We start from the raw sequence: 16,929 nt of genomic DNA, 5'->3' as shown, positions 1-16,929 counted from the left end.
TCATGTTCCTTTATTTTAACATTTTATCCCTTTGTTTTTTAGGGAAATTTAAAAAATGCAGCCTTTGGCAGTCATTTGTATTTTATTGGCCCTGGGATGTTCTTGGGGGATTCAAGCAGAAGCACCACCGTGTTTGTTGGAAAAACCAGGGGACTTTTATGTCATAGGGATGTTTCAAGTTTGCACGTACATCAATGATGTGGAAATTGAGTAAGTGTGGAAATATTCAGAGATTTTTAAGAATTTTTACTGTAATCTAAAAATGTGAAATATCTTTATGTTACACCAAACATTTTTGAAAATGGTGCATGGTACAAAAGTGAACAGATTGATGTAAAAGATCACTCTGGATGTTTTAGAAATAATGAACAAGGTGTAAGCACAGCATTCAGAAAGTCCGCCTTCCGGATGACCATTCACTTCTCAAATGAGATAACCATGTACATGTCATTAAGATTACAACGAAGATTAATAACATCTTCAAATAGAATACAAAAATGCAAAATATGCCCCAAAATAACTTCTGCAGAAAAAAATTATTCATTCATGATAGCTGCCATGTTGTTTAGGGCCGTTGTTACACTAAAATCATGTGATGCATTATCCACGCTTCCAAGCTTTCAGATTCATTACTTTTTAATGACAAAGAATATTGTTATTTAGGGACAAATAATACAAATTTGTGTTGAGGGTCTTTTTTGTGCAACATAATTTTTGACTTGATTTTGGCTTTGGTGATTGTTTTTTTTTTAGTTTCTGTTGGCATTTTGATTCTAATCTGCTCTTACAGCAAAACATTTCCCTGCTCTTATTTAATAATATTCCATCCATCCATCCATTTTCCAACCTGCTGAATCCAAACACAGGGTCACGGGGGTCTGCTGGAGCCAATCCCAGCCAACACAGGGCACGAGGCAGGAAACAATCCTGGGCAGGGTGCCAACCCACCTCAGGACACACACAAACACCAAGCACACACTAGGGCCAATGTAGAATCGCCAATCCACCTAACCTGCATGTCTTTGGACTGTGGGAGGAAACAGGAGCGCCCGGAGGAAACCCATGCAGACACGGGGAGAACATGCAAACTCCACGCAGGGAGGACCCGGGAAGCGAACCCAGGTCCCCAGGTCTCCCAACTGCGAGGCAGCAGCGCTACCCACTGCGCCACCGTGCCGCCCCTGGCTAGTATTTAATAATAATAATATATTTTATTTATATAACGCCTTTCATCATTCTTCTTCCGGTCATTTCCACTTTCTCTTTCTCTTTAGGCATTGTTCCTTTACAAGGTGTCCACCAGTGTTTAAGTTGTTAAGGAAAATTAAAGCAAAACATGTTGTTAATGGAAAAAAAATATTTTTTTAACTCGTAGTGAAATAAAAGTGAAAAATGTCTCAAAACTAGAAGTAATGAACAAGAAAATAAAAATGAAACTTGTTTTTTGTTATTTTAAGTTTTACAACACTTGTGTTTGTGAATAATATGTGTGCCACAGTGCATAATTGTTGGTGTATTCATTAAAACCTTGCAGCTCTAATGTTAGCTTAGATAAGAACATCAATTTGTATGTGTGTGTGGCTCATTTACTGTCTGCTTCAACACTAACTGCTTTTAAGCTGAGCTCCTACAGGTGTTTCAGTTGTCATCAGATTTGTAATAACTGTCTATCAGTCTCTGATATTGACTGGAAGAAACGTTCTTCCCACTCTTCCTTGCAGATTTCTTTCAGCTGTGCAATATTCGAGGGGTGGTTTGCATGCACAGCCCATTTCAAATCCACCCAGCAACAACTTGATTGGATGTAGATCCAGACTTTGACATGCTTGGCCATTCCAGATCCCTCCATTTATTTCTTTACACTCATTTCTTCACAGATTTACTTGTATAGTGCATCCAGAAAGTATTCACAGCGCCTCACTTTTTCCCACATTTTGTTATGTTACAGCCTTATTCCAAAATGGATTAAATTCATTTTTTTCCCTCAGAATTCTACACACAACACCCCATAATGACAATGTGAAAAAAGTTTACTTGAGGTTTTTGCACATTTATTAAAAATTAAAAAACTGAGAAATCACATGTACATAAGTATTCACAGCCTTTGCTCAATACTTTGTCGATGCACCTTTGGCAGCAATTCCAGCCTCAAGTCTTGTTGAATATGATGCCACAAGCTTGGCACACCTATCCTTGGCCAGTTTGGCCCATTCCTCTTTGCAGCACCTCTCAAGCTCCATCAGGTTGGATGGGAAGCGTCAGTGCACAGCCATTTTAAGATCTCTCCAGAGATGTTCAATCGGATTTAAGTCTGGGCTCTGGCTGGGCCACTCAAGGACATTCACAGAGTTGTCCTGTAGCCACTCCTTTGATATCTTGGCTGTGTGCTTAGGGTCGTTGTCCTGCTGAAAGATGAACCGTCGCCCCAGTCTGAGGTCAAGAGCGCTCTGGAGCAGGTTTTCATCCAGGATGTCTCTGTACATTGCTGCAGTCATCTTTCCTTTTATCCTGACTAGTCTCCCAGTTCCTGCCGCTGAAAAACATCCTCACAGCATGATGCTGCCACCACCATGCTTCACTGTAGGGATGGTATTGGCCTGGTGATGAGCGATGCCTGGTTTCCTCCAAACGTGACGCCTGGCATTCACACCAAAGAGTTCAATCTTTGTCTCATCAGACCAGAGAATTTTCTTTCTCATGGTCTGAGAGTCCTTCATGTGCCTTTTGGCAAACTCCAGGCAGGCTGCCATGTGCCTTTTACTAAGGAGTGGTCTGGCCACTCTACCATACAGGCCTGATTGGTGGATTGCTGCAGAGATGGTTGTCCTGCTGGAAGGTTCTCCTCTCTCCACAGAGGACCTCTGGAGCTCTGACAGAGTGACCATTGGGTTCTTGGTCACCTCCCTGACTAAGGCCCTTCTCCCCCGAGTTTAGATGGCCAGCCAGCTCTAGGAAGAGTCCTGGTGGTTTTGAACTTCTTCCACTTACGGATGATGGAGGCCACTGTGCTCATTGGGACCTTCAAAGCAGCAGAAATTTTTCTGTAACCTTCCCCAGATTTGTGCCTCGAGACAATCCTGTCTCGGAGGTCTACAGACAATTCCTTTGACTTCATGCTTGGTTTGTGCTCTGACATGAACTGTCAACTGTGGGACCTTATATAGACAGTTGTGTGCCTTTCCAAATCATGTCCAGTCAACTGAATTTACCACAGGTGGACTCCAATTAAGCTGCAGAAACATCTCAAGGATGATCAGGGGAAACAGGATGCACCTGAGCTTAATTTTGAGCTTCATGGCAGGCTGTGAATACTTATGTACATGTGTTTTCTTAATTTTTTAATTTTTAATAAATTTGCAAAAATCTCAAGTAAACTTTTTTCACGTTGTCATTATGGGGTGTTGTGTGTAGAATTCTGAGGAAAAAAATGAATTAATCCATTTTGGAATAAGGCTGTAACATAACAAAATGTGGAAAAAGTGATGCGCTGTGAATACTTTCCGGATGCACTTGTATGTTTAGTGTCATTGTCATGCTGCAAGTAAGTGTCTTGGTTAAGTTTTAATCTTCTCACAGATGGTGTCACATTATCCTCAAGCACATTCTGGTACAATAAGGAATTTACAGTGGATTCTGTGATGATGAGCTTCCTATGCCCTGATGTAGCAAAACAGCCCCAAATTATAACATTTCCATCACTACTCTTTACAGTTTGTACTAGGTTCTTCTGGTCAAATGCTTTCTTTCACCATACATATCTACCATACATATCTACTGGTACTGTGACCATATAACTCTACTTTTGCCTTTTCTTTCCAGTGCATATTGTTCCCGAAGTCCTGGTCTTTGCCTAGGTACATGGGCAAACTTTAGTCTTGCCCTGAGTCTGAACAGCAAATGTTTCTCCCTTGCACCTATTTTTCTAATGGCAGTGTCATACATGTTGACATTAACAGTGTCAAGAGTTGCCTGTAGTTGCCATGATGAAATTCTAGGGTTCTTAGAGATCTCTTTCAGCATTTAGCTTTTTTTGCTCACAAGCTGGACAAGTTGCCAGCTGTTAGAAATCACCACCTGTAAATGATCTTCTGGATGGTGGAATGATTGATTTGTAAATGTTTGTAGATCTTTTTAAATTCCTTCCCAGACCTATAGGCATCTAAAATCTTCTTTATGAAGGCCTCTGAGAGTTCTTTCAATCGAGGCACAGTGATAACATACATTTCAACAAAGAGCAAACCAAACTAAATACCTGATGGTTAAATGAGACAGGTTCCTCCCTAATGATGTTCTAATCATTTGCACCTTATCTAGTGCAGCTGATTCTAATTTTAGGTATTCGAGGTAGTGATAAATTTAGGGGTATATTTACTTTTTCCACATGTGAAATTTGAAACTATACAGTGGACTACAAAATGTAAATATGGAATGATGTTTGTAAGTCCGGGTTTATACTTCACGCGATGCATGCTCCAGCAGACGCTACTGCTACGCAAGCATTGTACTGTTTATACTTGCGCACATACTTTACGTAAATCTTGAAGATTCCACTAGGTGGCAGTGTGAGATATCTTAACGGTGAAAAAACGTTTGGCTTCACTGTGTTGTGAATTGCCTGAAACATCCATTAAATTCCAAGGACACCTTGCCACAATATCTCTAAAAAGGATGTTTAATGATTACATCCATCAATCCAGGGATGCGCCAATTCCAGCAAGCATCAGGCACGAGATAGAAACATTTTTTTTAGTGGATTGCACATAGCACACTCTTTTCTGCTTGCTTGTACAATTAAGCCCTGCAAAGGAGTGGCATACCAATATGTATGTGTCTTGCCTTACGCTCAGTACTGCTACAATAATAATGCAAATATTTTTACTTCACTAAAATAAGTAGTGTATTAGGTTACTTGTTACTTTAAAACGTAATCAGACTACTTAAGGTAAACTTCTTTTAACACATTACCCCCCAACACTGCTCCCAAAATTGTGCTGCTGAGCTTAGTACTGTTTGTTCAGCTCATCAACATAAATTTAGCAATTTCTGAAATATTCAGACTGACTATTTCAACCAGGAGAAGGAATATTGTGATTGTCTCAGGATATTTATCTTGTAGATGTTTCCGTCTGTGGATGCTGACAGTGTGTGCAAAGCTAACACATGTGCAGGTAAAGAGAATGTAAAGACATGCACAGACTACGAAAGCATTATCTGTAACCAGGTTACTCACAGAAAAATCTACCATTGTTAACCTGGTTTCTAGAAAGCAACATCCTGGTTTCTCTAACCAGAATAAGGATTTACATGGCGTTTTAGAAATCAGTATAAATGTGTAGAAGCTAGGGGTCACTGTTGCCCCTTTTAACCCCAACAGATAGATGCAGGACACAGGCTAAAACACTGAGTATTTAATTTTTTCTTTAAAGTGACCACAAGCACCACAGCCACAAATAATCAGACAAGTAATCACTAAGTTTCACAATATAATTTTCTCTTTTCTTCACCACACCTCCCAGCAAGCTCTGTCTTTCACCTCCCGACTCCAGCTTGCTTGCTGGGTCTTCAGCAGTCCTTTATATAGTTCTTGACCCAGAAGTGCTTCCATTCTTCCGATCAGGTGACTTGTGTGCACTTCCAGGTCAGATGGAAAACTCCAGTTTCTTCTTCAGCCCGGAAGTACTTCAGAGCTTCCGCCCTTGTGATTTGATTATACTTCCGAGGTCCTTATATATTTCTACAGAATCCTCTGGTGTTGCCCATGGCATCCAGTAGGTTTGCGATACCGAACTCCAAAGTCCATAATGCCCTGAGAGAGTCTGGGGCACCATTATACTGCCCTTTATCTTCTTGGGGAAAGCAGGGTCCCAAATTAGCTGCCTTCCCCCATCCTTCCACTCTTGGGGTGTTCCGTCTGGGTCGAACTATCAGCCGTCCCTCACACCGTTTACTGTGAATAACCATGTTATTAAAGTGTATATAAATGCACTAATTGTTACGCCAGCAAGACAAGCAAAAATGAACAAAAAATATATTTTACTTCTCTCAGTCCAGCAGTTCTGGGCTGTGCACAGAATGGACAAAAAAAGTAAAGATTTGAAAGCTGCACCTTGTAAGAATATACTGTATAATCACAAGAAGCAAATATGAAGACGTTGCATTTGAAGTTTCAGTGGCGGATTATGCTGTACATAGCAAGCTTTTAACTGGTAATTTGATCAGTTATGTTGGGCTTCTCAGTACCATTATAAAAACAGTTTAATAATTTCTGTATTCCAGACATATTGCAGTCACCTGCAGTGTCTTTTCTCTGTATATTCTGACCTCCACCCACATCCTAAAGACAAACAGAATTGCATTATTTACAGACTCTAAATTGTCTATATATGTGTGACTGAGGTTATGTGTATCTGTGACGTCCCAATCCAGGTTTCATTCCTGCCTTAAAAGAATACTCCATCCAAAAATGGTATTTATTATATGTTACTTAGCCTGTATAGTTTGTAGTGATGGCTGAGACAGATTTTTTATTTTCATATTTTTGTGCAGAATGGAGCTAACAAAATTTGTAAAAGAATAGGGATCTATGGAGACCAACACTGGACAAGTTCAAACATTATCAAAAAGTTCATGAAAAAAGTCTCATGTCTCTCATTCATTAGAGTGTTTTCCCAAAGTGGTTTATTTAGCAACTAGACATTAAGCCCGTTACAATAACGGGTGCTAGAACAGTAGTCCATAAACATTAGTAGGAACAGTCCATATTAAATGGCAAGGGACATTTTACCTAATTAATTTTTTTCCGTAAAATGCCTGCAATTTTCTCTGACAGTAATACTGGCTTTGCTGTCCGTAATATGCGTTTAATTTTTTGTCACAACAGTGGGCAATCAGCAGATTCTTCCCAGCAACTGATGTAATGTGCGCGAAAATAAATGTACTTTTACTTTACACTTTACTGGCCAAGCTTCTTAATCGCAAATCTGACATCCTCAGAGTGAACACTTGCACAACAATGCGGAAGCTGGTCTCTGCGTCTCAGTACCCGATTGGATTTTTCGTGTTTTCTGTTTTAGGTCTTACCTCATTTACCGAAATCCGATTGGATCTGCCGCACGATATTTTATAGGTCCCGCCCTCTCTGTCTTGTGTGACGTGTCAGGCGGCCTTTGAAGCAGCGCACTGTGCCCCGCGCATGCGCACTTCACCAGAAGACACACACACACGGACACCTGGACGCACACAGGGATTTTATTAAAGAGGATCGTATTTTAGTAAAACATTTAGTAAAAATGCCTTTGTTTGGGAAGTTGTGAGCATACAATTGGGCAGTCTGACATGTGGAATTTGTGACATGAGTAATGTGAGTTTTTTCATCTATGTTTTTGATAAATGTTTACTGTTGTCCAGGGTTAGTTACTATAGATGCCTATCAGAAACTTTGTTTGGTATGAAAGCTTGAGATTAAAGTTATTACTCAGTCATCACAAACTACTTGGAATAAATAAGATATAAGAAACAAAATCATTTTTGAATGGAGCGGAGCTGCCACTGTTGAAACAGGGTGCAGAACATGGATGGATTATTCTACCTGTGGAATTTCTATTTGCATATATGGCAGATGACTTTTAATTTAAGTATATGCAAGACATTAAATGTTGGAAGTAAAATTGTTAGATTTGAATACACAGTGGTAGGTTTGAAACTTGAAAATACAGCTTATGAGAATGACCCAGAAGCCATAGTGAATGTGACATCCAGATACTGAACAGAAAGTGCAGTCCAAAGTATGATGCTTACAGGTATGTATGCTGCTAGGATAGACTCCCCTCTCCCACAGATCCTTTCTTGGCAAAGCATGTTTAGGAAATAGTTGAACAGATGTATTTTCCCAGCAGTCATTTCCCTCGATTTTATCTGGTATTTTATTTAAACTTTTCTACCCCATAACCATTATTAACCTTTTTTTTCTTCAAACAGCCAGTTTATGAATGCATTGGTAAATTCCTTTGCATTTACATTGAACTTCATTCAGAGTGATTTTTCTGGATTTACATTGGGATACAAGCTCTTCACTTCCTGCGGAAACTGCCTCAGTAGTGTATATAACTGCTACTTTGATGGTGACTGTCATCTGTATGATATTCCTGTGATTCTTTATGTGACACAAGACACCCTGGACTATTTATTTGAATTTGGAGGTGGAACCACAAAGGTAAAAAAAGTTAATTCAACCTTAAGTAGAATTTTTTTGTATTGTTGATATAATGGCTGTTTATATAGTGCAAAGTTAAAGCACAGAGAGATTTGAAAAGAGCTGGGGTCCTAGGTGGTAATATGCCCATTTGTTGCCAGGGATTCACAAGCACAGTTTTGGTAATGACTGATATACTTCTGAGAAAATGAACCATGAACTACTGCTATCCTATCTAGAACTGGAGATGTGTTTTTTTAGGACAAATGATAAGTGACTTGCACAAAATTGAATTCTCAGTGAAACACAATGTTTTGCATCACAAAACAATTAGCAAAATTAATTATTTTTTGCTTCTAGGAAAATCTTTACCATTGCCATAAAAAGAAAGCTGTTTAATTCCTGTCTAGAAGTTTCTTCATCCATTAATTCCACATGCCAATCATTTAGTATTCAAATAAAAATCTCTTGCGAAAAAAAAAATCACCAGAAACCTTTCCTGTAATTAGAAGATATTGTGACATCAGCACCAGGCATCACAATGGATCTACACTTTACATAACTATTTGAGATGGCTTGCTGTCCTTCTCTGCTCGCTCTTTTGCAGCACTAGTTGGAAAAGCATGAGATTCTGCAGGCTTGCATTTTATATAGGCACCCCGCAACTGATGATGTAATGCCAGCTCATACTTGGGGGCCTCATCCCTGGCTGATGTAACTTGTCAGCACCATTACATAGCTCCCTCCCGGTTAAAGTCGCTGCCCCAGCAATCAATTCTAACTCCTTACATTGGCACACAAACTTGTTAAAATGGCACTGTGGTCTTTCCTCTCACTTTAATAGTGCAGCTGGTGACGAGGGTACATCAGCAGAGATTGTGAGCTCTGTGTTGTCAAATGGCAGAGTCGGAATGTTGTGTGCTGCACTGTCATGTGGTGTTCAATGCTTATCACTTGTAAGCAAGCAGGCGAACCTCCTTGTGCAGAGATGCAGATGTACCAGTCTCTTCAATATTTTCCTTCACTGAACTGGCATTGAAAACCATGTTACAGGTCTGGATCTCAGCTTTAAGACTCCCTCTTCACTGCCGCTTCACAACACCTCTACAATCTGCCTTGTCCTTTGCCTGCACATTTTTAACACCAGCCCTGCTTCTCATAGCTCACTTGGGGTCAGTGGCAACTCGATCTGACACAATTTTCCCCAGCTGCATGAGCCTGAAGCTCCGCTGGTGTCCATGCACCCAGGCTAATGGACCTTAGCAGATGGAGAAGCAGAAGTGGAGCTGCAGAGGTGGCAGTCTCTCAGCTGTCTTCCCCCATGTACTGCTACTGCAAACTGCACTCCATAGTATGGCTCTGAGATTCAAGAATCTTCAGCAATTCCTCTAAAGAGCCAATCAGATGTATTTTAGGTCTCTGAGGTACTTGGCGCTCTGCTAAGTTGGACTGCTGGTCTTCTCTCCCCACTTCTGACACCAATGTAGTGTCAGCGCTGAGCGCCACAATGGATGGATTCTCTGCTCTTTTCATAGGTATTTGAGGTGGCTCGCTATCCTTACGAGGACTGCTTGCTTTTTGCAGCACTAGTTGGGAAAGCATGCGACTTTGCAGGCTTGCCGTTTATGTAGGTGCCCCACAACTAGTAATGTAATGCTAGCTCATACTTGGGTGATTCATCCCTACCTGATGTAACTTGTCAGCGCCGTTACAATATTTTGTTGAGCCATCAGATCTATGTTATGATAGTTCTGGTAGTACAATGCCCACTTTGCAAATTATGCTAAAAATCTTTGTGATCGCAATCCTAAAGATGTGTTGGAGACAGAAATGAAACGCAAAGCTCCAATCAATAAACAGAAAGGGTAGTTGCTAGGTAACAGGTTTTGGTGTAGGGTATGGATTTCCATATAGTTGATCTTATCTTTGAAGGAAATGCAGTAATATGCAGAATGGTGCATTTTGGGGCATCTTTGTTTGAACATAACTTTATAAGAACATGAGAAATTTGACCAAAAAGAGGACACCACTCGGTCCATCAAGCCTGTTTGTTAAGCTGATATGTAAGCTGTCCCAATATCTCATCCAGATATTTCTTAAACATTATCAAGGTTTCTGCTTCATCTACATGTTTCAGTAGTTTGTTCCGGATTTCCACGACTATTTGAGTAAATAAATGCTTTCTGATTTCAATCCTAAATGCACATCCCCTTAATTTCCACTGGTGTCTTTGAGTGTATAATTAATGTTAAGCTGAAAGAATTCTACTAGAATGAATGTGTATTTGGAATAAATATAGCATTTAGATTTTTTTTAAATGCCCTGCACCTCTGTAGTCTTTGCCCAGTGTGGTCTGGACGGTCTTGTGGCCGTGGAACCCCTGCAGATTTTGTTTTTTTTCCTCCAGCCCTCTGATTTTTCTTTTTTTCTTTCTTCATCTTGTAAAGCACTTTGAGCTACATCATTTGTATGAAAACGTGCTATAGAAATAAATGATGTTTAAACTGGTGTACTTCGGTTTATCTGTGTTATGCAGCTACAGAAAAAAGACACAGGTAAAACATAGGTAAAAATAATAGTTTTATGGTGCAATGTTTTTTCTTATACCAAAGAATCTTTAAATCCCTTTAGTGAATGTTGGTTTATGAAATTACAAAATTTGCTTATGAAACAGATTTTACCGTCAGTTTCGCTAAACTGTGAGCAAACAAAACTTGCCAGTAGCTGTGAACAGAGTTAGGTTGGGTCATTTTTCGTAGAGGACTGTGGCTTTACTGGCTTTTTCCATAACTTCTTCCTGTGACCTTTTTAATTTAGTTTTTTATGAACTTAGCTGAATAGTCACATTCTTTTCAATTTGGTCAGTTGCATAATAAGACTTAAAAAAACTGTTTTCTTAATATGTAACATCATCCATAATAGCAAAGAAGTTCTGTATTAGTGTCTTTGGAAAATAAGCTTTTTGATAGATGACTTGTCACATCTAGGGTAGGTCTCTAGTTTGTACAAACACTTGCCGGGGCGTTTCCACCTCCCCTGAACAGGATAAACAAGTTTATATCTGGATGAATGTCACAGAAAGCCTTAATTTTAACTTCTTTGTGTTCATGTGATTTGTTGTTATGATATGTTGCTAGGGGTGTAAACATCCATAGATGTCACGTGTCAACTAAGAATCAGAAGGTCTTTTAATCAGAAAAATGAAATATTGTACATAAAATGTATTACTAAACCTGATAGTGGAATTAATTCTTTTTAATATTGTGCTACTGACACAGTAAGTGCTATATGTGAACTTTTGGGGATGCTGCAAAGCAAACCCCAAAGCAAAATCATACAAAAAGAAACTCAAAACTATATAAAAAAAAAAGTGTATTTTATTGACTACTAAAAATATAAGAAAGGATCTACACTCAGGGAGAACAAAAAGTAACAAGAAAACAAAACTATGAAAATACTGGGTCCCTGTCTACTTCCCAAACCACACAAATACTTGTCCTTCTCACTTCCCTGATTCTTCTTGAACTTCTGCCCTCACTTTCATCTCTCCGTCCCTGGCTGCAGACAAGAAAGACCTTTTGAATGATAATTGAGAAATCCTTATGAAGAAAGGGGTTAGTGATACTCTAGGGAACGCCTGCAGTTCTCTGGCTAGCGGTACCAAGGCTCCCTGCAAGACTGGATCACAGCACTTACATTACTGAAAGCACCAGGCCAATGCCAGGTTATCAGTTCACTGCATGAGGTAACAGGAGGCTACAGGTAGATTATCAGCTCTTTTTTCTGTCGCCTCTTTGTCTGGGTGGAGGTTTAATACTCTCCCTACCCCAGAATTGTTTTGTGCTCTAGGGGTAAGTAACTCCTGGGCAATTACTAAATTGGAGCATAGCATCTCCTGTCAGTGGTCCCACAATCCAGTGTTATATTCCAACTCCTGTCCTGCATCATTTTACAAACAATCCTATAATATCCATCTGAAAGTATCAAAGATTATAGAGATATGGTAAAACACTGCCATATTATACCATATATGTTATTACGAGGGCAATCCCAAAAGTAAGGTCTCCTATTTTTTTTAGAAATACAAACAACCGTTTATTTTCTATAATGTTTACATCATTTTAAAGGTTAAAGACTTATTTGTTTTTCTACATAATCGCCATTTCGGTCGATGCATTTTTGTAGACGCTGTGGTAGTTTTAGAATGCCCATGTCATACCAGCTCATCGCCATGTCCTTCAGGAAGCGTTGAACCTCATCTTTCACCTCTTCGTCGGAGCAGGATCGCCTTCCAGACAAATGTTCTTTCAACTTAGGGAACAGGTGGTAGTCACTGGGTGTCAAGTCTGGACTATAGGGTGGGTGGGTGATGAAGTTCCAACCGCCGATCTTTACGCATGTTTTCCTCAACCTTCGCGACTGTCTTGTCGGAAATTGACGGTCTCCTGCGTGAACTTCGCACTTGGCGGTAGCATTCAACGGGAGCTCCATGTTCAAGGGCTGCCAAGCCAAGACTGAGCATCCCAGTGAAGCCGCACATGCTTGTTTGGGAGTGGAGGATGCACCAATCACAACAGTGTGGCCAACAGCCACAAGAACAGTTTCTCTACGTCCCCACCGCTTTGGAGACTTTCCTTTTGGGATTGCCCTCGTATTTGGTATAACCATTACCCAGCAGTTGATTTTCAGACGTATGAGGGGGCTTTTATTATGTTGCTAGAATTCAGGATAAGGTTATGACCTGATGAAAGACAATGATACAGTATGTGTTCTCCAGGCCTAAAAAATGGGGTAGTGAAGGTCAGCACATGAAACACTTGGTTGTAGCTTGAGTTAAAAATTGTCTGGGGGCCTGGAAACTGATGGACCCCTGTCTACCATTTTAACTTAAATCCAGGGAATTAGGGTTCCAGCGTGTCAGGAGTCTGTCAGAGGATATGTGGTAGTCAAGAGATCAAATGCTTCTATGGTGGCTCTTTAATGAGACACCCGTAAGAATGATCTTTTTTAGAAGAGCTGAGTAACTCTTGAATCACAAAGTATGATAGTGGGATGAGAGAGACAGAGGATGACTTTGAGCGCTTTGTTGCTAAGAAGCTCCCCGGTTACATGAGCACCCCAGGCCTAATGACCAATTTTCCACATACTGTAAGTAAGATAGGACTTTATTGTTTTCTTTGGGCTTGTGTTCCTCTCCAATGTGAATGTTTGTTTGCTTTGCCCAATGAAGCTCTTATTCATCATAAATGTATGTGATTTGTTACTATTATGGCCTGGCTTCTGGACAGTGACAAGGACTGGTGCTGTATTCTACAGATAGACCTAGTGAATAATCTGGCTTCAGGAAATTTACAACCAATTAATTCATATCTGGACAGCACAGTTGCACAGAGTTTAGCAATATTGCCTCACAATTCCAAAGACTTGAGTTTTAACCTCAACCTGCTAACTCTATGAAGAGTGGACTCTCTCCTCATTTTCTTTGGGCACTAAGATTTCCTCCATCCCAAAAACAAGCAGGTTAGGTTGACTAGTGACTGTGATGGTACTGTTGAGTGTGAATATGTGCAGCAGCATGCCCTACAATGAACTCACTTCCTATGTGTGGTGGGTTCCTGCTCTAAACCATGCACTACTGAGATATGTCCCAGCCATAAATGGCTCTATGAGACAACAAAAGAGTTTCGCATAACTGATGGATTGGTATGACTATGAACATCAGAACATTAGAACAATTGTGATGACAACAGGCTAATTAGACCAATGAGATTGTCCATCCTATTCACCTAGATTATCCAAGATAACATCAGATTGAGATTTGAATTTCCCAAAAGTCCTGCTCTCTACCACAGTACTTGGTAAATTATTCTATCTGTCTATGGTTCCTTTCAAAAAGAAAAACTTTTATAACATTGGTGTGAAATGTGCCCTTAACAAACTTCCAACCATGACCCCATGTTTTTGTTGAAGAGTTTATTTTAAAGTAATAACAGGGGTCCACTATACTAATTTCCTTCATAATTTTATATTCAAAAAGTCTTAAGTTGAATGTATGTGAATCCTGATGGAGAAACATCATTGGGTTTACACAAATGGCACAGAAGGACAGATCATTGGTGTGAGACTGGTGGTTTAATCTAATTCCTTTTCTTTTGTCTCCCAAGGTTGTGATGAATGAAAGAACTTTGCCTTCATTTTTACCAAATCTGGTCACTTTTAGTCAAGTAGCCGAGTCCTTCTTTGTCCAAAACAAATGGGACCTTGTGGGAGCTGCTTATGAATCATGCAATGACTTTGCAGAATATGGAAATCAAAACAGTTCCAATTATTGCAATGACTGGAAGATTTTATTCAGTAATTTTCAAGAAAATGTAAATGAAATCAAGCAGAGCATTAGGAAAAATAAAGATAATGCCACACTGTACTTTGGTGACTTACTGGATTTTAAAGAGCTAATTAGTGAGACAGGAAACATGCAAAAGCCTTTTGTATACTGCTGTCTGGAAACATTAGAGGATTTGGCAGATGTCAGTAAAAGTCTGAATGGCACAATTCTGATCTACAAAGAAATACGAGTTGATAATGGTTTTTACAGCTACTTTAAGGTATGTCCCTTGACTGCTTTTTGCCTTGACACTGATTAATGTTGGTATTAGTTGGTGAAATGTTCTACTTTCATGGAAGATTGAACATTCAGAAATTTGTATGAAGAGCTTCAGCTAAAACTGAACAAGAAAAACTTATGACCTAAGAATGTTAATAAATCAGCATATATTTTTTGATCTTTGTAAAGTGTTTTAATGTTTTATTTAATTAAATATTAAATGTAGCTTCCTTTAATATTAAACTAATGCTGTAATTCTGTCTTTCCTCAGGAAGCCTTCAGAAATCTAAGCATCTTTATGAATTCTAGCCAAGTAAATGTTACAGTGACGTGTCAAAATGACACTAGCGACAACATTGAATATCATTTAAGGATTCCAGTTGCAATGAGATATGTTTACAGTTTTATTCAGATACTTTATAAAGCAGTGAACAATACATGCCTAGGAAAAATGTCTGAGTGCCAAAATTCGACCATTAAGTTTCAATCTTCTACACAGGTAGGTTTTCATTAGAGTGCTGCCAAGTTTACAGCCTTCAATTAATTAACTAATTTTGCTGCTGAGGTGAATGTTCTGTATACCATTACTAACATTTTCTTAGTAAGTTTAACTAATTTAAACTCCTATATGGGTGTCTATATATTGCATAATATTTCTCTCTTTATGGTATAATTATGTTTTCTGTTTGTGGTGCCTTTTCTTTATATATAATATGTTACCATGGTTGTTCGTTTGTCTGTCCAGGATTTTAAATCACCTGTACCTCACAAACCGTTTGACCTGAAATTTGGTACACATATACTATGTGACATCTACTGTCCGCTTTCTTGGTGATGATTGATCTCCAAGGTTATTTCTCTTTTTACTTATTTTTTTATTTTATTGTACAATCAACTCTCGGCAGCGGCCAGCAGGGCGGCCTTGCAGTGCATGTGTACGAGCGCCGTTCTCATCCCCTACCACTTTCGCTGTCACTTCCCCTACCTCTTCATATCTTAAATCATTCCTGAGGCAGATTGAACACTTAAGTGCCAGCTTAAGTGAAAAATTAAGGAAAACGTACTAAATAATTGCAACACAAACACTGACTTAATCAGTTTTAGCGCAAAAAGATGCCGACAAAATAAGAGAAGAAGTGGGCCGCTAGGGTGGAGAAAAGAAGAGCTGCTCAGGAAGCAGCAAGCGCATCAACCTCTGAGCAAATGAATGATAAACATACAGAGAAAGAGGAGGAAAACGGTGAATGCTCAAGTCAAATGTATTCACTGCACGTTAATCATGCAGTGCGCCGTTACTAGTCTTTTCATATCAATACAGGGTATTTTTTCATTGTTACAGCAAGTTAAGCTGATGAGTGGAGATGTGCTTAATAAGAATTAATTGAATTAAATTAATGTATTCCTTCCCAGTGTTTAAATAAAATACTGCCCTCTGGAAGATGCTCTCTTTTCAAATCTGTAGTCCATGGCATTTTAGCACAACACTTTGTGTTGTTTCTACGTAGCATTGAATTACAGGCCCATCCACTGCAGCTCTTCTTGTGCAGCCTTTCCGCATTCAGCATCATTGTCCCTTGTGTCTACTCTTCTCATTGCTGGGTGTCATTAGTAGGATACAATGATGGAAGCAAACTACACAGAAAAAGGCAAATTAATAGGAAAACAACAGAAGAGAGTTACCCATTTAAAGTATAGTGAAAATTCAAATATTTGTAAATCTCTTATAAATATACATACACTAAGCAAATCATTACAGGCACTATTCTAATAGTGGGTAAAACTTTCTTTTGCTCTCAGAGCAGCCTCAGTTCTTCATGGCATGGATTTAAATAAGATGTTTTGAACATTCCTTTGTGATTCTGGTCCATGTTGACAAGATTGCATCACACAATTTCTGCAGATTTGTCAACTGCACATTCAGGCTGTGAATCTCCTGTTCTACCACATCTCAAAGGTGTTCTACTGGATTCAGATCTAGTGACTGGGAAGGACACTGAAAAAACATTGAACTCATGGTCGTGTTCATGAAACCAGTTTAAGATTACTTTTGCTTTGAAATATGGTGGCACTATCATGGTGGAAGTAAGCATTAGGAGATGGGAACATTGTGGCCATGTAGGGATGAACATGGTTA

The 16,929-nt window shown here is 39.3% G+C and overlaps 1 protein-coding gene across 1 annotated transcript in view; it reads left to right on the top strand.

Moving 5' to 3' along the window:
• LOC114660339 (metabotropic glutamate receptor 4-like) overlaps positions 1–16,929 on the top strand; it is a 47,664-nt gene that overhangs the window by 12,308 nt on the left and 18,427 nt on the right. The window contains exons 2-5 of the mRNA XM_028812975.2: positions 43–210; positions 7,978–8,212; positions 14,356–14,796; positions 15,067–15,294. Coding sequence (XP_028668808.1) covers positions 56–210; positions 7,978–8,212; positions 14,356–14,796; positions 15,067–15,294 — 1,059 coding nt within the window. The 5' untranslated portion in view covers positions 43–55. The remainder of the gene's footprint in view (positions 1–42; positions 211–7,977; positions 8,213–14,355; positions 14,797–15,066; positions 15,295–16,929) is intronic.

This window comes from Erpetoichthys calabaricus, chromosome 11 (assembly GCF_900747795.2).
Source record: "Erpetoichthys calabaricus chromosome 11, fErpCal1.3, whole genome shotgun sequence".
Taxonomy (NCBI): Eukaryota; Metazoa; Chordata; class Cladistia; order Polypteriformes; family Polypteridae; genus Erpetoichthys; species Erpetoichthys calabaricus.
This window is presented reverse-complemented; position numbering and strand designations above follow the sequence as displayed.